At 39.8% G+C, this 27,437-nt stretch overlaps 1 protein-coding gene and 1 pseudogene across 1 annotated transcript; one reads left to right on the forward strand and one right to left on the reverse strand.

Annotated features, from left to right (window-relative positions):
• Positions 1-209: 209 nt before the first annotated feature.
• On the reverse strand, positions 210-20,508 carry LOC139585962 (microtubule-associated protein 1B-like). The gene is made up of 4 exons (XM_071419058.1): positions 20,368-20,508; positions 10,016-16,214; positions 5,409-5,647; positions 210-4,713 (listed from the first exon to the last, which is right to left on the reverse strand). Exons 1-4 carry the CDS (start codon positions 20,497-20,499, stop codon positions 4,558-4,560), a joined length of 6,726 nt encoding a protein of 2,241 aa, XP_071275159.1. The 5' UTR covers positions 20,500-20,508; the 3' UTR covers positions 210-4,557.
• Positions 20,509-25,378: 4,870 nt separating this feature from the next.
• On the forward strand, positions 25,379-26,291 carry LOC139585964 (uncharacterized; annotated as a pseudogene).
• Positions 26,292-27,437: the final 1,146 nt, after the last annotated feature.

The following is a 27,437-nucleotide window of genomic DNA, read 5'->3' on the forward strand; positions in this document are numbered from 1 at the left end:
TAATGTTAAAATGGTAATGTTTTACATCACAAGAGATAAAACTAATTTTTAGAATTTATTTTTCAGTTTCTAAATAAAGATTAGTGCTTATATAGCATTTAAATAGTCATTGAACTTTTGAGAAAAAGCCCAAATAGTAGGTAATCATGACTGAAGGAAAGGGAAAACTTATAAGTACTTACATACACAACAACAAGAAAGGTCAATACTGCTTTACTACTTTTGTATTTTATTGTGGAACTGTGTTTTTTCTTTTACATCAAATATGCTCAATGGAAGAGGGGACATTGCACACAAATATAATAAAAAGCATTGCATATTACTTTTGCTGAAAACTAATTTTCTACATTAGATATGACTGGATAGAAGTGATGCAGAATTATAAGACATAATATCGTACATAGCTGCAGACTGACACAAACACCATTCAGAACAAGAGAGGAGGTATGTGAGGTGCTTCTCAGCCAGCAACAAGACTATTTCTTTCCATGGTTTGGAAGATGATGACTGCATGCAAATGCATGAAAGCACGTTTCATATTTCCTCTTTTACAATTGTGATTTCAGCCCAGTCCTGCAGATTTAGCTCTGCCATCTGGACCTCCTAGATTGTCTAGAGCAGAGCTGGGTTTTTTCTCCTTTTTTTTTGTTTCAGAATTTTTATGCCATTGTTTTATCTAGTTACTTTTTCTTTTTAGATTTTTTTTGTAAATTCACATTAGATTTTTTTTTTAATTTTAAACGAACTTACTATTTCTCTCAAAACATCATAGCGAGAACCTTTTGCAACAGATGAACAAAGAGAAGCATATGACAGAAATAGCCTATATGCACAGTAAGTGTTCTTTGGAGATGATTTTCTTGTGGTAGGATGGATTGAAAATTCAAATTAAAAAATTGATTCAATCTTAGTAAATGAGTACCAGAACTCTCCTAAAATGCATAACCTATTGTAGACAATTAAAAAAACCAATTCATATATGCAGTTAGCTCCACTCACCAGAGTATGCAAGATAATAAAAAAAATAAAAAATTAATTTTATGAAAGATGGCATGAAAATTAGACATCAACGAAGTCAGGCCCACCACAGGACTTTGAAAAGGCATGAAAGAGAGGCCCTGTCTACGTTCAGGAGTGGGGTGTAACCTCTAAAATAATTCTTCATTGAATTTTATGAAGCAGTATAGTAATAGCATGAAGATCATGACTGGGGATTCTGTTATGGGTAATACCATCATTTAAAAGGTGTGTCCTATTGAATCTTTATAATTAATCAATAAGAAACCATGCTTCTAGAAATCTATGCTGATCAACAGTACTCATTATTAATGTACATGCAACATTTTTCTGTTTCTAAACTAATTGTGTAGTCATTAGTACAGTTAGATTAGTTCCACAGGCAGGAAAGACATAAAGGCAAGAGCAGCTAATGGAGTTCATTGCTGTGTTACACCCAGGCATGATTAACATTTAAAAGGGAATGGATGGAATAGGCATTACAATACCTCAGAATAGTAAGACTGGGTTTTTATTATTATTGTAAAAGAAAAACATAAATAAATATTTTAAGAACAGCTGTAACTGTCTAATTATTATTTTTAAAGTAAAATAAATGCTTGACCCATCACAAACTTACTTGGAGAGATTTAAGGCTTGATTCTTATTTTATTTACAGTAGGACCTAATGACTGTAACTTCCCTGATTGTAGTGAAATTGCTCTTGATTCACAAGAATAAGTGGCATAAGTGAGATTAGACTCAGGACCATTGCTGTACTTAGATTTTCTACCAAAGGAGAGGTACAAACCATTTCAGATATTATCAGAAAAACAGTTCCCACCCACTTAAAAAGTTTGAAATCTGACCTGTATAAGAATGTAGACAAAGCAGAATTGTAAAAATTGTACAATTATGTGGATGTGACAGTTTAGAGAGAGAAACAGATAGCTTTCCCAGGCATCATCCTGGGGAAAGCTGTGAGAACACTCAGAGAAAAGATTTAAAACAATTCTTATCTTAGTCTCTGCACCTGGTGTTTGTGAACATGTGGAATACTTGTACGTGATGTTTATGGAAAGAAGGTGTTGTTCCTAATTAACCAATGGTGTGAGGGGTGTTGTTAAGAACCAATCAGGTTCTGGGTGAATGATCCTGCCTACAAAATATGTGAAGTTCCTAATAAAGCTTGCTTTATGCCTCCTGAGCATAAAGTCAATGTCGCTTTCCTTCAGCCGTTCCTAACTCAACGGCAACACAATTATTCTTCCAAACATTTTGCCTATAACTTGGAAGACTATGTATTACAAAAGCCATTTTAAGTGAATGACCCCAGCAAACATGCTTGTTTTCACAATACATTTTCATCTGCTTTTTCTGCCATAGTCATTTTGAGTGAAGTTCTTCACAACTTAAAAGGTATAGCAATAAATAAAACAGCATTGTTAGAGATACCTAAAATGAAGAAGCCATTAAAAATAAATCAAAAACCTCAACAATGGACAAACAGTAATTCACAGCTTTAAATAGGCCTCAGGAACCCACATATAAAGGGCCCTAAAGCAATACTAAAAAGATCCTCATAAAAATTAGGAGTGTAAACACATACCTATTAAACAAAAATATCCTAACAATGTAAAATTAAAACAAATTTTAAGTAAAGAAAATAAAATGAGGTCATAGTTCACTACATTGTGAAGCTTAATACCAGCCATAATGGTGAATCATACAGATCAGCACATATTTTCATTTTGGAGGCCTTTACACCTTCTATAAATTCAGATTTGCAAACATTCTACAGTGTAACAAGACTTTTTAATTGGGATAACTTCTGAGACTAAAAAGTTCAAACTGTCTTAAATTACATAACTGTTCTACATGCTGTTCTGCTGCAAGCAGTCTAAAGAAGGAAGGGAAGGGAGAAAGGAAGAGACAGAAGGAGGAAAGGGACTTAGCTTATCATTTATCCTATCTTTTTTCAAGATCTTGGGGGCATTGAACATATAGATTACACTCTTGTAAATATTAGTCAATCAGCATTTCAAATCCCATTTTCTGTCATCATCAATAGGTTAATTTTTCTACCAGGGACCTCCTTCCTCCCTGCTTCCAAAAAGGCAGTTGACTATTTTCAACAAATCTTACCTCAATATCCATTCTCACTAGAACTTTAAACAACATTAATTTATCTTGCAAGACTACTAAAAAAATTGCCTTGACCTGAAAAAAATTTCTTTGAATTTTCCTTTAAATGAAAACTTTTGTTAAAAACCTATTAAAAGTTCATGCAGCACTTCAAAAAAGTTTTCTGTATGTTTGTACCCATATATGCTTTTAAATTAAACAAATAAGGTCAGACAGAGGAAGATTGAATACTGTACAGACTCACAGATAATCTTCTTCATAATCCTGAATATTTTACCAAGTTTTGCAACTCCAATAGTGAAGACCACTTCAATCTTGCTTCCACAGTACAAAAGAAGCTTTCAAAACAAAATGCTCATCTTGCCTTGTTGAGCTGTCCTGATGCATCAATGAATTGTTCACCAAACTAACATATGTACTTCATAGCACCAAGCTGTTTGATCAGTCAGATAGGTTTCTAGTATACACTTCATGCACACTCACACTTCTTTACTGGTTCAACTATGATCCTACACAGATGTTTTACAAATTTGCTGTGTCAACATTAAAAAAAAAGTGCATCAAGTTTCTTTGTACATTCAAGTCACTTTCTAAGGCAAATTGTCTACTGTATGTACTCCCAACTGCTTTGGTATTTTTAGTTAATTGACAGTGGACATGGGTGTTTAGGCATGTGTACTAGTCAGTTCTGACTGGAGTGAGTGGATTTTTGCTGGGAGCATGCCTTAGATCAACAATTTTGCATGTTGAAGTAAAGGTTTTAGAATTCACAATGAGGTTCAGACTACATGCATATTTGGCCTATGATTGTTATGGGATGTCAGTATGCAGGGTTCAAATTAAAGTGGAAAGCTGCTAATGAGCATTTAGGTTATACGACACTTCCTAGCCACATTCTTCTTATTTTGCAGCTAACTTAATTCTGTAAAGTAAGGACCTCCTTTGCAATAGCTCAGATTTATACACATTTCAAACCTCCTTTTCATGTGAGTGCATAAACTACAGTAAGCGATACAGCTGTTGCCATGAGATTACTGGAGATCTAATTATTTATTACTTTCTCCTCCTACACTTTTCTCTCTTTTTCTCTCTTTATAATTCTTTAGAGGTCAAATGCCTCTACCTGGCATAAGTCACTTGGAGTTGCTAGTACATGGTTTTCAAACATTCAGTGAAGATGAAACTGGATCTGTATTTTCACAGTAATTTTGACCCTATTATGGGAATGCTGTTATTTCCCTTAGCAATGAGCAAAGACTAAAAAATCTTTGTGACTTGCATCACTGTGATAGGATATAGCATTTTGCAGGTATACAGTTCAGCAGCTGAAATAGATGGGTTAAATTTTTAGAAAAGGTGTTTTCAAACTGAAGGATTTCTGGACAAAAATTAATCTTGCAGTGCATGGTTTGGTTCTTACAGTTCAATCTTGCATGCGGGAAAAGATTCATCTTGCATAACAACAGTGCTGCTGCTTGCCAAAACCATAATGTTGAGATCCTGCTGTTTCTCATGGGTGTCTTGGTACCATTCTCTCATCACTTCCGAGTCATGGGTTGGGATTAAGGTCACCTGCAACACAAAAGAGAATTCCTGAGGAATGGACAACAGAAGCAACTGATAAGAAAAATGTCTTTTTAAGAAGTCCTAGCCAACAATTATGATTCCCTTTTGGAAAGAGTGGATCGGATAAAAGAAAATAAATAAATATGTAGATAACATAAAATGACTGAGAAGAAGCAGTTTATCAAAACAAAACCTTGGTTCTCTAAGGTACTGAAGTGCAACTTTCCAGAGAAGCAGCAGTCTATGGTCTGCACTGATAGCTCTTCAGATTATGGCCAAATATTTTGTTTACTTATTTATCATGTTGGAAAGGCACATGAAGTTTCCATGTGTACACGTTGATGGTATAAACCATGAAACATTCACTTTTCTTTCCTACTTAAAACCTGCAAGGTTTCTAAACTTGGATCATATATGGTATAGCAACAAGATCAAAAAGACAAATGGCCCTTTAAACCAGTTCCCAACTGTTTTATTCTCCAGAGACGCGTCAGAAGGGTCAGAAATGGAGAAGCATTTGAGCATGGTGCAGCTCTGTTCCTCACTTGGGTGTCCTCTCACATCACTTGTGAAAGAAGGCATCCAAGCTGGGAACTCCTGTCTCCAGCAGCTGCTGCTCACTCCAGAGGGACTCTGGCTTCCTGTAGTTGCTTTCCAGAGAAAATTACATTTCCAGGTAGAAATACTAGTGAAGAGCCTACCTGCATATTACTGTCCCACTGAGCCTTGCCCTCCAGCAGGGAGTCCAGAACAGCCCTGCTTGGCTCCTCAGCTGCAGAATCATTCCCGCTCACCACATAGTAGGATGACCGCACCCTCTTGAAAAACTCAACATCAACATTCTTTCTATTGCTATGGTTGGGAATGTACACCAGATCCAAATACATTGGAGGTCCTGGAGGCACTGCTGTAGATTTTGATGACTTACTATTCCCAGCTCCTTTGGAAATCAAACAAAAAAAGAACATATCACAGGCTTGTTAAAACATGCATTTGTTAATTACCACTATAACTGCTGAGATTATATTCTTACAATTGCTTGTCTTAGTTAAACATTACATAGCTACAATTGTACTTCTATGTCCCCTGAAACACTTATGCCATTACCCTCCTACATCTAACATGTTCCAACTTTGTTGCATGCCAATTGCAATTGGACTGGGAGGAAAAAAATGGAATAAAAAAACCTAACTATATAATACAATAAAACCTCACTACCATATAATCAACATTTGACCAAACCTTTCCCAGTAATATACTATTATCCAACAATTACTATGCAGGGCTGTGATTACTGAATTACCATTCAATAAATGGTAGTTTTATTTTCCGATTTAAGAAGTACAACTTTTTGAAAGTTTCAGGTATGCATGATTATAAAAGCTAGGGTCACACAGGGAGCAATGCAGAAGTGGTCCTGAGATTTGGGGTATCAGCACATACCAAGACATAGTAGCTGTTGATATGTTCAAACTGTCTTACAGGTGCATCAGGGAGATACTACATGTGAGAAGAAAGAGGGGCAAAGTAGAACGTGGAAGAAAAGAGAAACTTCTTAAAGCAATTACTGCAGGAAACTGAGAACAAATGTTTGTTTGCCTGGTGGTTCCTTATTTGCATATACAAACTAGCCACTTATCACAAAAAGTAGAGGGAAGCATGTTTTTCTGCTATACATAGCATAGTATCTGTTCTAAGAAGTCAAAAACAGCTGCTTTTGCTGCACACCCGGATCATGGTGTGAACTGACAATCAGGATTCAACCAGTAATTTCATCTAGATGATCACCATTTATGTTTTATTGATCTCTTCATGATGTTACAGAGGATAAAGTTTGGTGTGCTGGTTTTGCAATAATTGATTTGTGGTGAAGAGGGAAAAAAGTCAGCCACAGAAGTGATTTTTTTGTGAGGAGCTGCTATCAGCTTCCTCTGTGCCTGGCGAAACCAATCGCTGGCTAGCTCTGATAATTAGCACAGGGCTAAGCCAATTAGAAAAAAGCTGATAATGCCTGCATGATAACATATTTAGGAATGAAAACCCGCTGGAAGCTGTCTTGCTCCCTGCTCTCAAAAGAGGGGTGGGGAGGCAGGCTGGGGCCCCTTCCCAGAGGGGGACACTGGACATCATCCCAGTGTGGTTGTTGGGCCATGTTGCTGGGGGCCATCCTGGTGCTGCGAGCAACCATGCAGCTGGGGCGGTGCCACACGGCTGTGGTTGTCTCAGCATGGCTTGGAATGGACTTTATTTACTTAGCTGTTTTTAACCAGCCATGCTGCGGACAGAAAGACAAAACCGGCTGCAGCAGTTTTTCTTTTTTGGGCGTCCCTCATGAAGAAAAGGTGCGGAGTGGAGCCAGCAGCCGGCACGGCTTGCACAGTGCCAGCAGAGACCACATGACCAATAGAGAGAGAAGCAAGGCTAGCAATTCCCCAATTGCAGAGCCTGGACAAGATTAGCCTTTCAGCACTGCAGAACTCTATAAAAATGGTTTCAATTGATAGAACTTGAGAACAAATGAACCTATGAACACTCATTCTCTCCCAAGTCCGAGAAAAGGAAAAAGTGAAGACACGTGAGGAGAACAATATGGCGACACTAAGGTCAGTACAAAAGAGGGGGGGAGGAGGACGTGCTCTGAGCATTGGAGCTGAGATTCTTCTGTAAGCTGTGGTGAGGATTACAATACAACAAACTGTTTCTCTGTAATTCATGAAGTGCATGGGGACGATGCATCATTCACCTGCAGCCCATGAGAAAAAGGCACTGGTGCTGGAGCATGTGGATACTGAAAAGCTGTGATCGGGTGAAAGGCTTGAACAGAGAGAAAGAAAACCCTTGCTTTAAGAAATAGAAGAAGACCCTTGTTTTTATACTAGAACAACTCATCCTTTAAAACTGCATCTCATAAGCTAAACAGCCCACAAAAAGCAGTTGTGGGAAGACTGCAAGCTGTGGGAGGGACTTCACATTGCAAGCAGGTTCTGGGCGGACTCTTAGCCATGAAAATTAAAACCACGTTGGAAAAGTTCACAGATAATTGTTTCCTGTAGGAAAGACCCCATGGCATAACAAAAGAGACTCCTCTCCCTAAGTAAACTGATGAAAAATTTTTAGAAGTGACAAACTAACTGAAAACTCCATGTTTTGTCTCCCTGCACTGTGGGTGAGAAAGAAAGAAGGGCTGGGGGGAGGAAAAAGGTGTTCTAAGAGTTTATTTTTAATTTTCATTATTCTCTTTTAATTCTGTTAATAAAATTTTCTTTATACCTTTTAAAGTTTTAAGCCTGTTTTGCCCTTAAAGTGTTTTTCTCCAAATCCTTATCTCACCCCATGAATTTTCTTTTCCCCTCCTCTGCTTAACTATAGCAGAAGAAAATAAATAAATAATTTTTTTAGGTGCACTGACATTTAGCCAGCATCAACCCATCACATTTGGTAAACTAAATTATCTGAACAATGTACTCTATTTAGGATTACATGTTGAAAATACACGAAAGTCCAATACAATTGTCTAGAAGGACATTCATCACAGGGTAGTATGTCAAATAAGCATCATAACATGATAAGATTTTCTGAATTAGAGAGTTTTTAACTACTGGGTATATTAAAAAAAACTTTTATCTTTTATCATAACAATTCTGTGATACATATTTCTGAATTGTATATGCTAAGATTGCATAATTTATTAGACATTACACTTAAATGTCATTATCAAATAGACCCTTGTATTCAGTGCTAGAATATACTTTAGAAGCATGCCTCAAGGAAGAAGAATCTAATATAAAACTGGAGTGCTGGAGAAATGTACAGCATGAGGAACTGCACTGCTGCTTTGAAAAACATCTACTAGGAGCGACATGCAAATAATTGTGTAAGAAAGGAATAGTGGACCACTTAAAATGATGAAGCTACAGAGACCTGAATGCTGGTTTGCTTGTACTGAATCGTATACTTGCTCCTTGTAAAAAGTTTTCAATTAAACATCAGTCCTGAAATCAGCAAAATCCAAGTATCCCCAAAACACTCTAACAAGATGTGCCAGAAACAAAAAGCTAGCATGTCTCCTTTGGTAATCTAATTCATATTTTATTACTACTTGGAATACACAACAGTAATTCAAAATTGCATTAGTTTTCTGGATATTTAGTCATCACTGATGGCATAAAACTTTAAGTGTGTATTGGTTCTGGCTGAGCTGTAATTCATTTTTCCATAGCAGCCCGCACAGTGTTGTGCTTTGCATTTGCAGCTAGAAAGATGTTGACAACATACCAGTGTTTTGGCTGCTGCTGAGCAGCACTGGCACAAGGTCAGCGCTAACATTCCCTCCCCCCCATCAAGGAGCTGGAAGTGGGCAAGATCCTGGGAGGGGACACAACTAGGATAGCTGACTCAAACTGACCAAAGGGATATTCCATATCATCTGACAACAGCTCAGATAAAAAAGCTAAGGGAGAGAGGAGGAACAGGGGGCCATTGGTTATTCTACAATGTTTGCCTTCCAGAGCAACTGCTGTATGAGCTGAAGCCCTGCTTCCTGGAAAGTGACTGAACATCATTTGCTGATGGGAAGTAGAAAATAAACTCTTTTTTTCTCTTTGCTTGTGCGTGCGCAAACTTTCGCTTTCACTTTAGTAAACTGCCTTATCTAAACATACGAGTTGTTTTCCATCTGTTTTTCTCTCCCCTGTCCAGCTGGGAAGGGGAGTGGCAGAGCAGCTTGGTGGGCACCTGGTGTCCAGCCAAGGTCAACTGATCACAACTGGATTATGTGATGTACATGCTCAGCTCATTAAAAGTGCTCTTACTGCTATTATAATTTTTTTTAATTACTATTTTTAAAATCATTCAAGCAAAGTAATAAAAGCATCCAATGTCTGATTGTACCTATGCCTCTCACAATATTGAATTGCATTACTTTATGTTAAGAATATTATGCCTATCTGATTTTTACTATAAATAAAGTAATTTAGTTCACTACTGATTTAATTTCACCTACAGAAGTGGTACTTTTATTTCTAATAGTTGGTTAACAATTTAGACAGTATTAAGTTTTTTATATTTGATGTACCCTCTCTAATTCTTTGCATCTTAGCAAACTGACACATCAGATTTATCAGACTGCAAAATTTAATTTAGTGAATTTCATTCATTTAAATGTAGCTATAATATGCCAAATTTATATTTAAAACATGAACTTTCCTTGGGGGTTTGCTTCCAACCACATTGTCAGCTGATGTAAAGGCAACCTAACTTCACTGCAACAACAAAGAAAATCTTAACATTAGGGAACTCCTGTCTTTACCTGTGGTTGCAGTCTTTGCTGACTTGTATGTTGTTGTATTTGCTGCATTCTTGGTGTCCTTATCTTTCTCTTCCACTCGAGACTTTACTTCTGGATTAGAGATATTTTTGGTTGCTTTCTCCACAGACTCCTTTTTTTGAGAAACTATTTTTGAATTTTTGTCCAAAGATTCCTTTACAGCTGGTTGTGGTGAAGCCGCTTGTTTTGATTTACCATCACTTCTTTTAAAAGCAGAAGACAACTTGGTCTTAGTACCCTGCTTTTTTGTCTTTGTCTTTTCTTTGAGGTCTTTATTCAAAGGTTTACCCAAATTCTGATCAGTGGGCAAAATCTCTGGATCAACCATGGAGATGTCAGGGTGCCTAGGGGAAGGACTGTGATCCTGCATTGGGGCAGGTGGTGGGTCAATTTGTTTGTATGTAATTGTCTTGTCTGTCAGAATGGTTTCTGACTCATCTTCAGAATCGATGTTAGCATCTGCAGTGATGGAAGGGCATTCCTCAGTCTCAGGGGGAACATCTGAATCAGTCTGAGATGGGGCAGACTCACTCATGGATGTGGGAGGGGTTTCATCACACTGCCACTCTTGCTGCTTTCTCCCAGAAGGTGGCTGAGCTCTCATAGATTGAGTTAATGGTTTCTTTTTATATTGAGACTGTTCCTCACTTGCAAACCACTCAAGGGGATTTGGGTTGATAAATGACGGTGAAAGTTCAGTTTTAGGATGTTTATATTCACAGGAGGACACAAGGCATAAGTCAACATCTTGACAGGATTCTGCTAAAGATTTTTCTGGAGTAAAATGTGCACTTGCTTCATAGGAATAGCTAGTAGCTTTGGATGACCTGGTGGTTTTCCCAGTTGTCTCAAATGAGAAATCTGTGGCTTCAGGTGAGTTGGTGGCTTTCCCTGTTGTCTCATAGGAGTAATCCATAGCATCAGGTGATCTGGTAGCTTTCCCAATTATCTCATAGGAATAATCTGTGACTCCTGGTGACCACATGGTTTTCTCTGTCACCTCATAGGAATAATCTGTGAACTGAGGTGATCTAGATGTTGAAACTGCCTCATAGGAGTAGCTAATATCCTCTGGTAACCCAACAGTTTTCTCTGAGACCTTGTAAGAATAACTAGGTTCTTCTGGTGACCTGCTGCTTTTCTCTAAATCTTCCTTTTCTGGGCTGATTAAAGGTTCTGGACTGTGTTTTGTTAGGGGTTCTTGGTAACTAAATGCTTTGACAGAGGACACTTGCAAAGATAATGAAGATGTGTGAGTAGCTGACACAGCTTCTGTGGTTGCAGGAGGTGAATCTGGAAAACTAGGAGAGTACAGAGAAGATTCCCTTGGAGTTAATGGAGACAGGTCAGACTTTGGTGAAAGCTTTTCTCCTAGGCTCTGCATCTTTTGTGAAGTGAAAGAAGAATGTAGTGACATATGTCTGGGTGGAACAACACCTGAAAAGGTTTCTTCTGGCAGTGGTGAAGTTAACTGGGAATGTGTATGAGCTGATGAAGTTGAGGATGAAGCTTCAATTTGAGAAACTGAAATAATTTCTGAAATATCCTTCTCCTGAGAGTAAGATGACTGCTCCACAGGGGAAGTCTTCCATGCAAAAGTAGGCTCCTGTATATCTGAAGGGCTATAATCTACTTCTGTCAGTCCATTTTCACATATATGGTATATACTAGTGCCTACAGTAGGATAGTCTGGAGATTGCCTACTAAAGTCCATTGTTAAAGACTGCTCAGAGGATTCCTGACCAAATTCTACTGACATAGTTGACTGCTCAGGAGATCTGTGATTGTGCACTGGGCTTCTTGATTTTGTAGTTTTAGGTGAGAAATCTGGTGGAGAAATTGACATGGGTCTTGGGCATTCTTCTTTAGATGGAGACATGTCTGTTTCCTGAAACATTGTTGGTGTTTGTACAACTGACACTGAAAGGGAATCATCAACTTCAGTAGAGTGGGGGGATCCAACCTCAGCATGCAAAGAAGGAGATACATCATCAGTATTTGGTTCTGGAAATGAACTAGTAGCAACAGATGCTGTAGAGACAGAAGCTACTCCTCCTATATGAGAATAGGTATCTTCTGCTACAACTTCATCAACTGGAGTTGCAGATGTGTCAGAAACAGTGCCTTCTGAAATTGACATTTTGGTGTCTTCCTTTAAGGAACCAAACTGACCGATATCTATTTGAGTTGGTGAGAGATCACCTGCTAACTTCCGCTGATCCAAGACCAGTGAATACTGAGAGCTGCTGGGTATTGTATCATCCATTTTCATTTCTAGGCTGAAACCTTCCTTAATTACCATAAACTCCATATTTTTTTCACCTTGTTTTTCTTGGAAAAGGCTCACAGAGCTGGCTTCAGAAGCTGGGTTCATCTGAACAGGTGATTTTTTTTTTTCAGGTTTCCCCTCAGAAGGATTTCCATAATCTTTGGTGGGAGACTTTACATAAACACTCAAAAATGCATCATAAGTGGCCTCTGAACCTATCAGTGGTGGACTCCATAGAGGCGAGAGAACCTTTTCAATAGGAGATTCTGAATCTGGCACAGGCTTATCCATAGGGCTAATTCTGGGTTTGGCAGACTCATCTTTGTCTTCACTGAGTTCAAAGATAACAGGAACTTCTGTTGACTTTTCACTGGTTTCAGAGGGAAGCTGACTGGATTTTTCATCAGTGGGAGATTGATAATAAGGCGTGTGGCCAGCACTACCAGCAGCAGACTGTGAGGGAGATGCTACTTCTAATGTTTTATCTTCAGGGCTTGCACAGTGCTCTTTGGCAACTTCTTGATGTACATCAGACAATGTAGCCATGGGGACAGGCTCAGCCAAGACTTTGATCTCATTGGGAGCAAGTGAAAAGTTCACACTGTGTTGACTCAGTAGTGTTTTGGCAACAGGTGATAAAGGGGACAAACTCATAGCTGGGCTCTTGGCTGGACTGTGTTTTCCACCATCTTCTGGATAGGGTTCTTTGATTTCTAATTTGTCAGTGCCTTGTATTTCACTTCCTTTTTGACAATATACATCTTGGAATGCAGATTTACAGAATTTGTCTTCCTCTAATGAAGGTGGTGAGATGGTAGAAGCTGAGGCATTATAATCTTTACCTTCTGTGGCCTCTGTTTTGGATCCCTCTGATAATCCATTAAAAGCATCTGGAAGTGGAGAAAGTTTAGGTCTAGCAAATTCTTGAGAGTACAATGCAGTCTCATACTTGGTAATGTACATATACTCTTGAGAAGGTGACTCACTTTCCTTGTTGATAGTTTCATCACTCATGACATCCCGGGGCATAGACATTTCATCCATTTGAGTTGGTTCACTGGCTATTTTGATGGTAGACTGTGTATAACCTGAAGTAGCTGTGAATTCCTCAGGTGGATTTTCTCTATCTTCTTCATCAGAAACAGTGGCTTCATTTTCTGAGCCACCAGGTAATGTTTCTTCATGGACAGAAGAAGCCAGTTCAACTGCTGGAGACTGAGGCTCTGAGTGTTTTGTTGGTGTAAGTAAGCCATATTTATCTTCAACTTCACCAGCTTCTGCAGCTTTGTCTACTATAGCCATCACACAATCTTCTTCAGCTTTTATTTTTCCAGTCTCCTCTTCATCTTTAATGTCTTTTGCTTTGTCTTCCTTGTCTTCTTCAGTCTCTTCAGTTTCTGCCTTTTCCACTGCTTCTTCCCCATCTTCCTCAGCCTGTTCATCTGATGCCTCATCATCTGCCTTTTCAATATATTTTTCGGCTTTAATATCAGCCATTATTTCTTCTGAACTCTCTTGCATTTTTCTTGCTTTCTTCATATACGGTTTTGTAGTGACCAGTTGTGTCTTTACCTCCTCATCTTCACCTCGCTCTTCGGCTTCCTCTGTCTCTGCCTTTTCCTCATAATTTCCTCCTTCATATGATTCTTCCAAGACAGTTCCCTCATCTTCAAACTTTGCATGGTCATCAACCCTGTGCTTTTCTACTGGTTCCAATTCCTCAGGTGTTTGTTCACACTCACCCTCTGCCTCTGTGGTAATTATGCCTTCATCAGAGGACTCAGCAGGTCCTTCATGATCTAATTTTTCTTTTTGGACTTCAAAGGTCTCTTTTTGTTCTATGCCAGTGAGTCTTAGTTCATCCTCTATGAATGCAACTTGAAGTTTCGTTTCTTTTATTGTTTCATCTTCTTCAGCTTTTAATTCCTCAAAATCTTTTGTTAAATCCTCTGCTGAAGACATAAGGGATCTCTCAACTTGAGGTTCTTTTCCACTAGCTGCAATTTCTGCAGCTGCTACAGTTGTGGTAGTGGCTCCAACTGTTGCAAGGGCAGTTTGAACTCCACTGACTTTAATCTCTTTCTTGACAGTCTTAATTTTTACTTTTTCCTTTGGCTTTTCAGCAGATATAGCTTCTTTTTTAGTAGGTTCCTCCTTCTTTTGTGGTTTAGTCTTTGCTGCTGGCTTTTTTACTTCAGTTGAAGCAGCAGATGTCTTTGTTTCTTTAGGAACCTTCTTGAGGTCTTTTTTTTTTATTCCTTTTTCTTCCTTCTTAATTTCCTTCTCTTCTTTTTTACCTTCTTTTTTAACTTCCTTAGGTGGAGCTTCTTTCTTAACTTCCTTCTTAGTTTCCTTCTCTTCCTTTTTCACCTCTTTTTTAACTTCTTGCTTGATCTCTTCTTTTTTGTGTTTTTCTTCTTTTTTGATGGGTGTTTTCTCCTCCTTTTTAGAAACCTCTTCCTTTGGTTTTTCTTTTTCTTTTTTCTTTTCTTCAGGTTTTGCTTTGACTTCCTTTTTCACTGGCTTGTCCTTTGCCACTTTTGCTTTTACATCTGTAGCTTGTTTTTCAGGAGTTTCAGATTTTTGCTCTTCTTTACTTTTAACATCTTTTTCTGCCACTATGGGTTTGGTCTCCCCTTTTGCTGGTTTATCTTTTTCAACCGAAACTTTTTCTTTGCTTTCCAATTTCTGAAGCTTTTCCGGTGCTGGACTAGGTTTTGCAGGCTCCAGTGTTTCTTCTTTAGATTCCTTTCTGACAGGCTTGCTTGGTGTCTTTGCAGCAGGCTTCAGACTCTCCTTGCTGTCTGTTCGCTGTTTCAACTTTGCTTGTTTCACAGCTGGACTAGCAATGTTTCCAGTTAGGTCTTTTTGTGTAACCACTGGTTGTTTAAGAAAGTCTAAGTGTTTGAGCTTTTCTAGTCCTTCTAGAATATTATATTGTGTGCTGTTTCCAGGAAACAGAACTCGGATTATTTTTTCTACAGGATTAGCTGGATGCCACACAATGAGGGATGAGACAGAGGTGAAACAGGATAATGGAATGTCTAGTTCTTGGCCATTTGGTAGCAGGAATTCAGCTTTATCTTTGCTAGTACCACTCCACTGCTGCATAAAATATTGCATCTCTTTGCTGTTTTTGATAGGATTAAGCACATACATCTCAAGTTTGCCAACTCCCATTTTCTGAAATAAAATGATAGGGTCAGTGGTATTTCCTATGTTTCTGAAAAGAGGTTCTGGTTTCATAGACAATTTATTTAAATACCGGAGAGTAAACCAAGCTTCTTCTACACTCCTATTTACTCTAAAGTTAGGATCCAGGTTCTTAAGGTTCTCAGGTATATTAAGGAATACAACACCTAAATCAGGTGAGATCAGATTTTTCATCCAATCACTGTTGGTAGTAGACCCTTGGGACTGTTCCTCTTCTAATTCAGCTATCTTTCGCTGAAGCATGCTATTGATTCCTGGCAGGTTATCATCTCCAATGTGAGTGAGTAGAATGGAATCTACCCTGTCCAAGTGCCGGATAAGTTTCCAAAAGCAAGATTTTCTTTCAGATCCTCCATTGATAAGCATGTTGAATCCGTTCACTGCAAACAAGGCAGAGTCACCTCTTCCACCTGGGAAAATATAACAGCAGGGATTGGAGAGTTTCAAGAAGCCTCCTGAAGTTGGAGGTTCCAAAATGTCAAAGGGTGATGGCACTTCTACTGATTCTGACAGATACTCAGTGAATTCAGAGAGTCCTTCCATTTTGGGCAATATGGAAGCTGAATTGAGCTTAATGTTAATAAAGTCTTGAAGGTTGTGTCTGTCAAGGTTAGAATTTTTCCATTCTCCTTCCTCAGGGCAGAAAAGAGTTAAGTTGGCTTTGTTGGCAGGGTGTGTGGTGCTCAATAATTCACCAATCTAAGGTTGTAAAACAAAACCACAAGATGCATGTAAATTCCTTTTTTAATTACAATTAATATCAGAACATAATAGTTCCTGAACAGATAAAACCTTTTTCATTTCCTTCTGCACTGTTGAGTACCCATCCTAGAAGTTAAAGGAACCAGCTATCACAATTAGTTTTCTACTGTATTTTTTAAAATACAAAGGATCAACTTATGAGGAAATGTCCCTTCCTCGCTATCTAAAGGGGGAAAGTACCTCACTGTTCTCCCCTGCCTCCTCTACCCTTTATAGGAGAACAGTACAAGTTTTAATTTAGGGGGATGAGGACTATGAAGCTAATGTTGCCAGAGCTGCCACTATCTCTGCCATTGGCTCACAAGTCTCCCTGCTGCCCCTGTCCATTCAGAAGAGCCAGAAAAATATCTAAGGGAAACAGCACATCCTCTTAACAGAAAGAATAACTGCAGCCCAGAGGAGACTAGCATCCTCCTGGAGCAACTGCCTTACGCATTCCCTCCTTACACAGCATGTATTTCACAACACCACAGTTCTTTCTGCAGATTGGCTCCTGACTCGCAGACTGCAGGACAGTTTTCCAGAACACTAAGAAATTATTTATTCAATCAAAAATGCAAAAAGTTGCAAGTTTTGTATTTGTGAGATTGTGAGGCAAATATATTTATATATGTTTTATTTTTCTGGTTTTGGCTGGGATAGAGCTAATTTTTTTCATATTAGCTAATATAGAGCTGTGTTTTGGATTTGTGCTAAAAAAAAGTGTTGATAACACAGGGATGTTTTAGCTGTTGCTGAGCAGGGCTTATATAGAATCAAGGTCTTTTCTGCTTCTCATATCACACCATCAATGAGTAGTCTGTGGGTGCACAAGAAGTTGGGAGGAGACACAGCTGGGGCAGCTGACTCCAAGTGACCAAAGGGACATTCCATACCATATGTCATGCTCAGCATATAAAGCTAGGGAAGGAAAGAGGAATGGGAGGATGTTTGGAGTGATGGCATTTGTGTTTCCAAGTCACCATTACTCATGATAGATCCCTGCTTTCTTGGAAATGGCTGAACACCTGCCTGCTCATGGGAAGCAGTGAACTAATTCTTTATTTTGCTTTGCCTATTAAATTGTCTTCATCTCAACCCATGAGTTCTCGCATTTTCCCCCTCTGACTGTCTCACCAATCCTACTGTGAGGGAAATGAGCAAGCCGCTATGTGGGGCTTAGTTGCCAGCTGGGGTTAAGCTATGACAAATATATATATAAATACATATATAATATTATGCAATATATATTTATAATGCTTTATATATATAGTTTTATAAATAAAAAATATAAATTCAGTGATAAAGAAAGAGCCAGAAAAAAAGTGTTATGGTTAAAAACAATCTTGTCATTATTTTTATTTTCAACTCATGGATCACAAAAGTGAAAATCTAGAATAACTCCATTAATTTTGACAGTGTTTGAAAATATGTTTCCTAGTTTAGGCCAGGACAGGGCTAATTTTTACAGTAGTCAGGAGGGGGAATGGCCAGATCCCAGTGTTATTCAATACCACCTCATGTCATTGCTAGGGATGGGGGAAAGGGACTGTCTCTGGCTTCAGAGGAGGAGGGTGACCTTTTTTTGGTCAGGAGAAAAATGTGGTCAGGAAGAGTCAGTCAGTATTTGTCAAAGTTTTCTATGTAAATAGTTTCTTTGTTTTACAGCTTTTATTATTAATATTCTTGCTGTTACTGTTAGTTTTCTTATCTTATTGCTGTTTCCAGTATATTGTTCTTTTCTCAACCCATGATCTTTGCCTTTTGTGCTTTCAGTGGGGGTGGAGGGGTAGAGCGTGGCATCTGGTTTGGGAGAGTCTTGGTGGGGGCACTAAATTGGGGAGTACCATTCCTAAACCACAACATGCTAGTACTAACATGATTTACTGAAATAAAGGCATAGAAAACAAAACGTTCTATGCCACAGTATGAAGAGCTATTGCTCTATTCCAGTCTGAACTAAAAACCAATATTTGGTGTTTCCATATTAGTACACAAACATGAAAAGGTATGATATACTTTTTATGTTCTTCCAATTCCACAGACACATTTGACTTTTTTTTTAACAGGAAAATAGGTCAAATGTAGCTCATTTCTGTTTTATTTGCACTTAACAAAGAGATCACCAAATTATATAAACTATAGAATTAATTCAGACATAAAATTCAATGCAAAATATACCCACATGGTATCATGCAAAATACCCCAACCTTCTTTGCAGACACTCAATTACTAGTTCAAGCTATAGGAGTAGCTTTCATAAAGATAATATCAATTAGAATGCAGCTGAATAATTTGAAAGTCTTGGACTACAAACTGAATCAGAAGAAATGGATATATAAAAAAAGATGCTTGATTGCAGCAGATCTCTGTGGTCCTCTGTGTGTCTTGCTTCCTTTCTTTGTGTTACATAATTTATTTTCAGCACTTACCAATAATAAAATGCAACAAAGATAATGGCTGTAATTGAAAGAAAAATGATCATACCAATAACTAAATCAAGCAGAAAATACATGTTTTCTATCTTTGTTGCATTGAAACCATTTGATTTGAGTATAAATCTCACTCCTATGTCACACATGGCTCTTCTGTAAAAAAGCAAAGCAGAAAAAAACGAAGTGAAACTTGTCTCAACCAGCATGCCCAGATCCCTTTCTGCAGGGCTGGTCTCCAGCCACTCATCTCACAATCTATACTCATGTCTGGCATTGCTCCATCCCAGGTGCAAAATCCAGCAATTGGACTTGTTAAATTTCATTGCCCAATGCTCTGATCTATGTAGATCCCTCTGCAAGGCCTCTTGTTCCTCAAGAGAGTCAACAGCACCTCCCAGTTTGGTATCATCAGCAAATTTGCTAATGGTGCATTTAACTCCTGCATTGAGATCATTGATAAATATATTGAACAGAATTGGCCCTAGAACTGAACCCTAAGGAACACCATTAGAGACTGGTCACCAGTCAGATATAGCCCCATTCACTACAATCCTTTGAGCCATGCCCTTCAGCCAGTTCTTCACCCAGTTCACCATAAGCCCACTCATCCCATAGCTGGGCAACTTTTCCAGAAGGATGCTGTGAGGGACAGTATCAAAAGTCTTACTAAAATCCAGAAAAACTACATCCATCACCTTCCCATCATCCACTACATCCTTCTACAATAAGGTCTACAACCACTCTGGGCAACATGTTTCAATGTTTCACCACCCTCATTGTAAAAAAAATTATTTCTTATATCTAATCTAAATCAACCCTCTTTTAGTTTAAAACCATTATTTCTTGTCCTATTTCAACAGGCCCTGCTAAAAAGTCTGTTCCCAAATGGATAGAACAAGGTCACACTGGAACTCATGCAAACTTTTGTCAGTGCTGAACTTTCAAAATTCACTCCACTGAAATGCTCCTATTTAATTTTGGGAACTAAATACCTAGGGATGAAGCCATACAGATTATTTAAATATATACTTTACACAGCAGCCAAATTAAGTGTGACAGCTTGTTTACTACAGGTTCCTGCCCTACAGGGACATTTAGACAATACATTAAGCAAAACAGCAAAATAACAAGTCATGAAAGAAACAGCATTAAATATTGGTATATTTCATTATTATATTTTTCTTCTGTAAATCCTACAAGATTTAGATTTCACTATCAAAATGTTAAGCACTACAGTAAAGAAGCCAAACAGGTAGGTGGTGCAAAAAACTAGAGCCATTCCAACAGATAGTCTGTCTTATTTCATGTTATTTATTACTAACTCCCATCAGGCAAGAACCTGCTGTCAAATTCAACTGCTTTGTATGTGCACCTTAGATAAACAAGCTGTATATTTTAAACACAACACTGTCTCCTTCCATTGTCAAAATGTTCCTTGGTTTTCTCTTTCTTGAAATTACAATCTAATTCCCCCAAATTAAAATGTAATTCCTTTATAAAGCAATTTACATCAAAACTGAAGTAAATTGAATGTCTTTAAAGAAAGCCCATAATAAAGAGTAAAAAGCATCAGCATTAGTTAGTTAATGCTAATTCTAACAAGAGGGCCAATTTTAGTCTCTTAAAAACCTGTGCCATCACATGACAATATATGGAAAACACTTTTCTGAACACACCTCTTGATCTGTGAAGATTTCCATAAAATTATTGAAGGAGAAGGTCCCTGACTGAAGAATGAGTTCTCCTGTGTTTTCAAAGCACTGTCCAGTTAGTACAAGGAGCTTGTGTCTTGCAGCATCTGTAATCATTAGGCGCACCTAAAGAGGAGAGAAACACATCAGTAATGGGAGTTATCATGTGTTTGTACATTCCTCTGGGAACATAAGGTTTACCTCATTTAATTTAAAGCATATTTTGCACCAAAGCCTCCATAAGACTGTCAAAACATTTTCAAGTTATGGAGTTTTTTTATTGTCTGGAGCTTGATGATGGCCCAAATAGAGTTGAGTGTTTATGGGTAAGAACCAGGAGAAAGGCAATCAAGGCAGATATCCTGGTGGGAGTCTGTTATAGACCACCCAACTGGGATGAAGAGGTAGATGAAATATTCTATAAGCAACTGGGAGAAGTCTCACAAATGCTAGCCTTCGTTCTCCTGGGGGACTTCAATTTACCAGATATCCGCTGGAAATACAATACAGCAGAGACAAAACAGCCTAGGAGATTCTTGGAGTGTGTAGAAGAAAACTTGCTGACACAGCTGGTGAGGGACCCAACTAGGGAAGGCACCTCCCTGGACTTGCTGTTTGTGAACAGAGAAGGACTGGTGGGTGATGTGACAGTTGGAGGCTATCTTGGGTATAGTGATCATGAAATTATTGAGTTTTCAATTCTTAGAGAAATAAGGAGGGGTGTCAGCAGAACTGCCCTTGGGACTTCTGGAGGGCAGACTTTGGCCTGTTAAGGAGACTGGTTGAGAGAGTTCCTTGGGGGGCAGTCCTGAAGAGCAAAAGAGGCCAAGAAGGCTGGAAGTCTCTCTCACCTTTTTGCTACCATTATTATTATTAAATTTTTTTTTCAATTATTAAATTGTTTTTATCTGAACCCATGATTATTTTTCTTTTCCTGATTGTCCTCCCCATACCACCAGAGTGGGGGGAGACTTATGAGTGGCTGCATGGTACTTAGTGGCCAGTTGGGGTAAAACCATGGCAAGCGAAAAAGAGAAAGGAAATAAAAGTAAAGACACAAGGGAAAATAGAGTAAGGAGCAGAAGAAAACAAAATTTGAATGAAAAAGTATATATTCCTTCCATAACTCTTGTTGAATTTTGATAACACTGTATCAGGACACCCTTGGGCAACTGTATCCCACATGCTAATATATCAGACTGTTTTTGGAAGGCCAAATTTCTTTTCCCAATGTACAGCATTGATTGTCATTCTATTACAAAAATGTCACTAAAAAGCAACAGCCTTAAATCACACAAAGAAGTTGCATATTTACTGTCATTCTGTTAAATTCCCTACAAAGTTAAAGGATGTTTCTGTTTCACCATAATTATAATCAAGCACTCAGATACAGTCACATGTACTATTTACATCTCATGATACCACTACCTATGGACACAACTTTTTTAAGTGTACCATCCCAAGATGTTTTTCAAAACAGTAATAAATTATGTAGATGCCTGATGGCTCAAAGGAACATGCAATGGAGAAATATACTTCTGCATTTTGAAACAACTGTTAAATATTTTAAACTAGAGCTTTGTTATTTTATTTTACCCTCACTATAGCTATTAATAATCCCTATTTCCCTCCAGAGGGAGATTTACTTGCATGCTAAGAAAAATCCATATATTCAGTAAACTTCTGTACTGTTCAGTAAACTTTTTGCAAATGTGATGGGTTGACCTTCAGTGGCCTCACCAAGCCTTTTTATGACATATTGTATGTAGTGTCCTATGACTTCATACTCTTGTAAAAAGTCACTCTCCAGTTTTCTTGTAGGTTCCCTTTAGATATCAAAAGGCTACTATAAGGAGCCTTCTCTTCTCCATGCTGAGCAGTCCCAATTATCTCAGCCCATCTCCATTGGTGAGGTGCTCCAGCCCTCTCATCTTCATGGTCCTCCTCTGGACTGTCTCCAACAGGCTGATGCCCTTACTGTGCTGAGGACTCCAGAACTGAATGCAGTACTCTAGGTTAGGTAGGGTCTCTCGAGAACAGAGCAGAAGGGGAGAATCACCTCCTTGAATCTGCTGGTAATGCTTTTTTCATGCAGCCCAAGATATAGGTGGTTTTCTCAGCTGCAAGTGCACATTCTCAGGTCACGCCAAGCTTCTTGTCAATCAACAACCCCAAGTCCACATCAGCTCAGCCTATATTATGCTTGGGATTGCCCTGACCCAGGTCCAGGACCTTGCTCTTGGTGTCATTGAACTTCATAAGGTTTGCACGTACCCACCTCTCAGGCCTGTCAAGGTCCCTCTGGGTGGCATCCCATCCTACTGGCATTTCTGGATGGCCCTTCTCTGGACTCACTCCAGCAGGTCTACATCTATTTTATGTTGGGAGCTCCAGAACTGGATGCAGTGCTCCAGGTGGGATCTCACGAGAGTGGAGCAGAGGGACAGGATCACCTCCTTTGACCTTCTGGTCATGCTTCTTTTCATACAGCCCAGAACATGGTTGGCTTTCTGGGCTGCAAGTGCACATTGCCTGTTCATTTCCAGCCTCTCATCTACCAGCACCCCCGAATCCTTCTTGGTGGGGCTGCTCTCAATCCATTCATCCCTTAGCTTGTATTGATACCAGGGGTTGCCCCTACCCAGGTACAGAACCTTGCACTTGGCCTTATTAAACCACATAAGATTCCCATGGGCCCACATCTCAATCCTGCCCAGGTCCCTCTGAATGGCATCCTGTCCTTCAGGTTTGGCAACCACACGACTCAGCTTGGTGTCATCTGAAAACTTGCTGAGGGGGCACTTAATCCCACTGTCTATGTCATTGATGAAGATATTAAATAGCACTGGTCCCAATACAGATCCCTGAGGAACACCACTTGTCACCAGTATCCATGGGGACATTAAGCTGTTGACCACTACCCTCTGGATGTGACCATTCAACCAACTCCTCATCCACTGAACAGCCCACCCATCAAATCCATATCTCCAATTCAGAGAGAAAGATGTTGTGAGGGATTGTATCAAAAGCTTTACAGAAGTCCAGATGGATGGCATCTGTAGCCTTTTCTGTTGTCCACTGATGTAGTCACTCCATTATAGAAGGCCACAAGATTGGTCAGGCAGGACTTGCTCTTGGTGAAGCTGTGCTGGCTGTCTCAAATCACCTCCCTGTCCTCCATGTGTCTTAGCATAGCTTCTAGGAGGATCTGTTCCACAATCTTCCCAGGCACAAAGATGAGGTTTGTAGTCCCTGGGGTCTTCCTTTCTACTCTTTTTAAGATGGGTGCGGATTTTTCCTTTATCTTGTTCACCTGACTGCCATGACTTTTCAAATATCATGGAGAGTGGTCTGGCCACTACATCAGTCAATTCCCTCAGGACTCTGGAATGCATCTCATCAGATCCCATAGATTCATATATGTTCAAGTTCCTTAGGCTATCACAGACCTAATGTTCTCTTACAGTGGCAGGGACTTTGCTCCTTCAGTCCCCATATTGTAGTCCATCCAATTGAGACGTGTAGGAATAGAGACTGCAGTTTGGGGCAGCTGACCTGAACTGGCCAAACGAATATTCCATACCATAGAACATCATGCTCAGTATATAAACCGGGGGGAGTTGGCCAGGAGGGGACTAACTGGGCATTGGTCAACAGATTATGAGCTACTGTAATGTGCATAACTTCTTTCTCTGGGTTTTATTATTCTCCCTCTATCCTTTTCATTACTCTTATTATTGTTACTATTATTTTATTATTATTTTATTATTTTATTGTATTTTATTATGTTTTGATTATTAAACTGTTTTTATAGGTTTACTTTTTTTTTTTTTTTTTATTCTCTTTTTCTCCAGTGTGGAGTGAGTGAGTGGCTGCATGCGTCAAGACTTAAAGAATGCAGTGAAATGTCTCAAAACACTGTCAAAGAAGGAAATTCCCAAAAGATAAGCCACCAAAACAGGCACAGCTGGCAAACAGGAAGGTGTTAATTTCCGGCCTAAATGGAGGAGAATGTTTGGAATTCAGACACTAAACAAAATTGTAGTGTAGAAACTTGTGATAAGCGCAGATGTCAAGAAAAGGAAGATGCCAGGCCTGGCGAGGCAGACGTGGGTAACCTATTTAGACAAAAATTCCTACCATGGCAAACTGTGAGAAAGGAAGTCCTTGTACACATGCCAGCCCAGGTTGTGGGAACACCATCTATGCTCTGTGGATACCTGGGACTTGGACTGTATAAGTGGCACCTCCAGAAGAAAACCAGTGGACCCCCACCACTGAGAAGACCAGAAGAGGAAAAGCCAGCAGGATGATGCAGGGACCCACATGGTGGTGGCTATCTCTCTACTTAATCTGTCTCTTTGTCTCTTCCTCCCCCTGCCCCCCCCCCCCCCCCCCCCCCCCCCCCCCCCCCCCCCCCCCATTTATCGTTAAATAAAATCCATACTATTTACTTTGGCATATGGTCACATTTGTACCTTAATTTGGGTGGAGGCATCTTTTAATAATTGGATCCTAACAACCTGGTACTTAATTGCTGCTGGGGTCAAACCATGAAAGTTTCTTCCTGTTTGTGTTTGATATCACTTCACGTTGGTAAATAAGTAGAATTTTTGACAAAGTACTGCAAGCAGAGTGTGTTGGTTTTGCATGGCCTGGTTCTTGGTATTGGGTGACGGCAGAGAGGTGGCTTCTGTGAGAAGATACTAGAAGCTTCCACCACATCCGGCAGAGCCAATCCCTGATGGCTCTGAGGGTGGACATGCCACTGGCCAAGGGTGGGCCAATTAGAGATAGTGGTAACGCCTCTGTGATAACTTATTTAAGAAGAAAGAAAAACAAAATAATTGGGCAGTTTTAATTCCAGCCAGAGAAGAGCAGAGTGAGAACACGTGAGAAAAACAACTATGTAGACACCAAGGTCAGTGAAAATGGAAGGGGAGGAGGTGCTCCAGGCACTGGAGCCGGGATTCCTCTGCAGCCTGTGGTGAAGACCATGGTGAAGCAGACTGTCCTCCTGCAGCCCATGAAGGAGGTGCCCACGCTGGAGCAGCTGGATGCCTGGTGGATACTGTAATCCTGTGGGAGACCCATGGAGAGAGGGGCCCTGCACTCAGGCTGGAATAGCCTGTCCTTGAAGGACTGCACCCCATGGAAGAGTGACCCACGCTACAGAAGTTTTGTGCCGAGTGCTGCACTTTGGCCACAATAACCCCCTGCAACGTTATAGGCTGGGGATGGTGTGGCTGGACAGTGCTCAGGAGGAAAGGGACCTGGGGGTGCTGGTTGACAGTCGGTTGAACATGAGCCAGCAGTGTGCCCAGGTGGCCAAGAAGGCCAATGTCATCCTGGCTAGTATCAGGAATAGTTTGGCCAGCAGGAGCAGGGAGGTCATTCTTCCCTGTACTCGGCACTGGTGAGGCCACACCTTGAGTATTGCGTCCAGTTCTGGGCCCCTCAGTTTAGGAGGGACGTTGAGATGCAACGAGGCTGGTGAGGGGCTTGGAACATAAGCCCTATGAGGAATGACTGAGGGAGCTGGGGTTGTTCAGCCTGGAGAAAAGGAGACTCAGAGGTGACCTTATCACTCTCTTCAACTTCCTGAAGGGTGACTGTGGTGAGCTGGGGGTCAGTCTCTTTCTCTGGGCAACAACAGACAGAACAAGAGGACACAGTCTTAAGCTGCACCAAGGGAGATACAGGCTAGAATTAAGGAGGAAGTTTTTCACAGAAAGAGTGGTCAAATACCGGAATCATCTACCCAGGGAGGTGGTGGAGTCACCATCCCTCGATGTGTTTAAAAAAAGACTGGATGTGGCACTTGGTGCCATGATCTAGTTGAGGTGTTAGAACATGGGTTGGACTCGATGATCTTAAAGGTCTCTTCCAACCTAGAAATTCTGTGATTCTGTGATTCTGCGACTGTTGCTCATTAGATGAAGCCACGTCAGAGAAGTTCTCAGAGAACTGTCTCCCATGGTAGGGACCCCATGGTGCAGCAGAGGAACGACTTGTCTCCCTGAGCAGCAAGAGAAACTACCGGTAATAAATTACCAAAACATCCACTCTGTGTGTCCCTGCACTGTCAGTGGGAAGGAGGGACAGGCTGCGGGGGGGGGGGGGGGGGGGGGGGGGGGGGGGTAAAGGTGTTTTTAAGGGTTTATTTTACTTCTCATCATCCTGCTCTGATTTTTTTAGTAATAAATTCACTTTAAATCGCTCAGTTGAGCCTGTTTTGCCCTTGGAGTGTTTTCTCCCCATCCCTATCGCAACTCATGAAGCCTTTGTTAAATTTTCTCTCCTCTGTCCAGCTGTAGCAGAGGAGGGTGAGTGAATGGATTTTGTGGGTGTCTGGCATCTGGCAACTCTCAAATCACCACACAGAGTAATTTAATTTCACAAAAGAAATTGTACTATGTCAGTGCTTCTCAGCACTGGCTAGCAATGTAATTATCACTAATTTTTACAACCTTCAATATCACTAGCTAAATTTGTCAATTTTTTCTTTGAACTACATCCTCAGTTATTTGGCTCTACTCTAGCAAGTTCATGAGGAATTGACAGAACTCTTCTGGTGCACTCTTCAGAGTCCATTGATCATGCCATACAGTTTTTGAAGGACAGATCACATAGATCAATCTAGCATCACCACCACGTAGATGGTCATTCTTCTTGAGGACCTAAATTTATCTCAAGGAACTGGATTTCATTTCAGGCACTTTTTTGTATGCAAAAAAGGCAGCCAGAGCTACAAACAATGGAGGAACAGAAGAAAACCAGCTGTAGCTTCACCACAGCTGTCTTCACTTCATCAAGAAAATAATTTGGTGTGTTATGAGAAATGAGTGCTGGCTAAGTGGTATGTTTCTGTCCTATGTCTTTGAAGCTTTATCAGAAGTCCAGGAAAACAGGAAAAAATCAAGGGGCTTTTTTGATGTTTTTGATTATATTTGCTCCTACCTTGTCCTCTTGTCTGCAGTTAGGAGCTTCTCTCAACCTGTCCACTTAATGAAGCTTTTATGACACATCCAGTGAAATATTTCTGACTTACCTCA

This window comes from Agelaius tricolor, unplaced genomic scaffold (genome assembly GCF_023055355.1).
Source record: "Agelaius tricolor isolate 1412-34295 unplaced genomic scaffold, bAgeTri1.0.p SCAF_98, whole genome shotgun sequence".
Taxonomy (NCBI): Eukaryota; Metazoa; Chordata; class Aves; order Passeriformes; family Icteridae; genus Agelaius; species Agelaius tricolor.

Excerpts from the sequence above, each read along its gene's own strand:
- LOC139585962 (XM_071419058.1), bottom strand. The coding sequence starts at position 20,499 with ATGATTACAGATGCTGCAAGACACAAGCTCCTTGTACTAACTGGACAG. Across the intron at positions 16,215-20,367 it reads AAATCTTCACAGATCAAGAG|ATTGGTGAATTATTGAGCAC; the intron begins GTGTGTTCAGAA and ends TTACAACCTTAG. Across the intron at positions 4,714-5,408 it reads AGTGGGACAGTAATATGCAG|GTGACCTTAATCCCAACCCA; the intron begins GTAGGCTCTTCA and ends TTTGTGTTGCAG.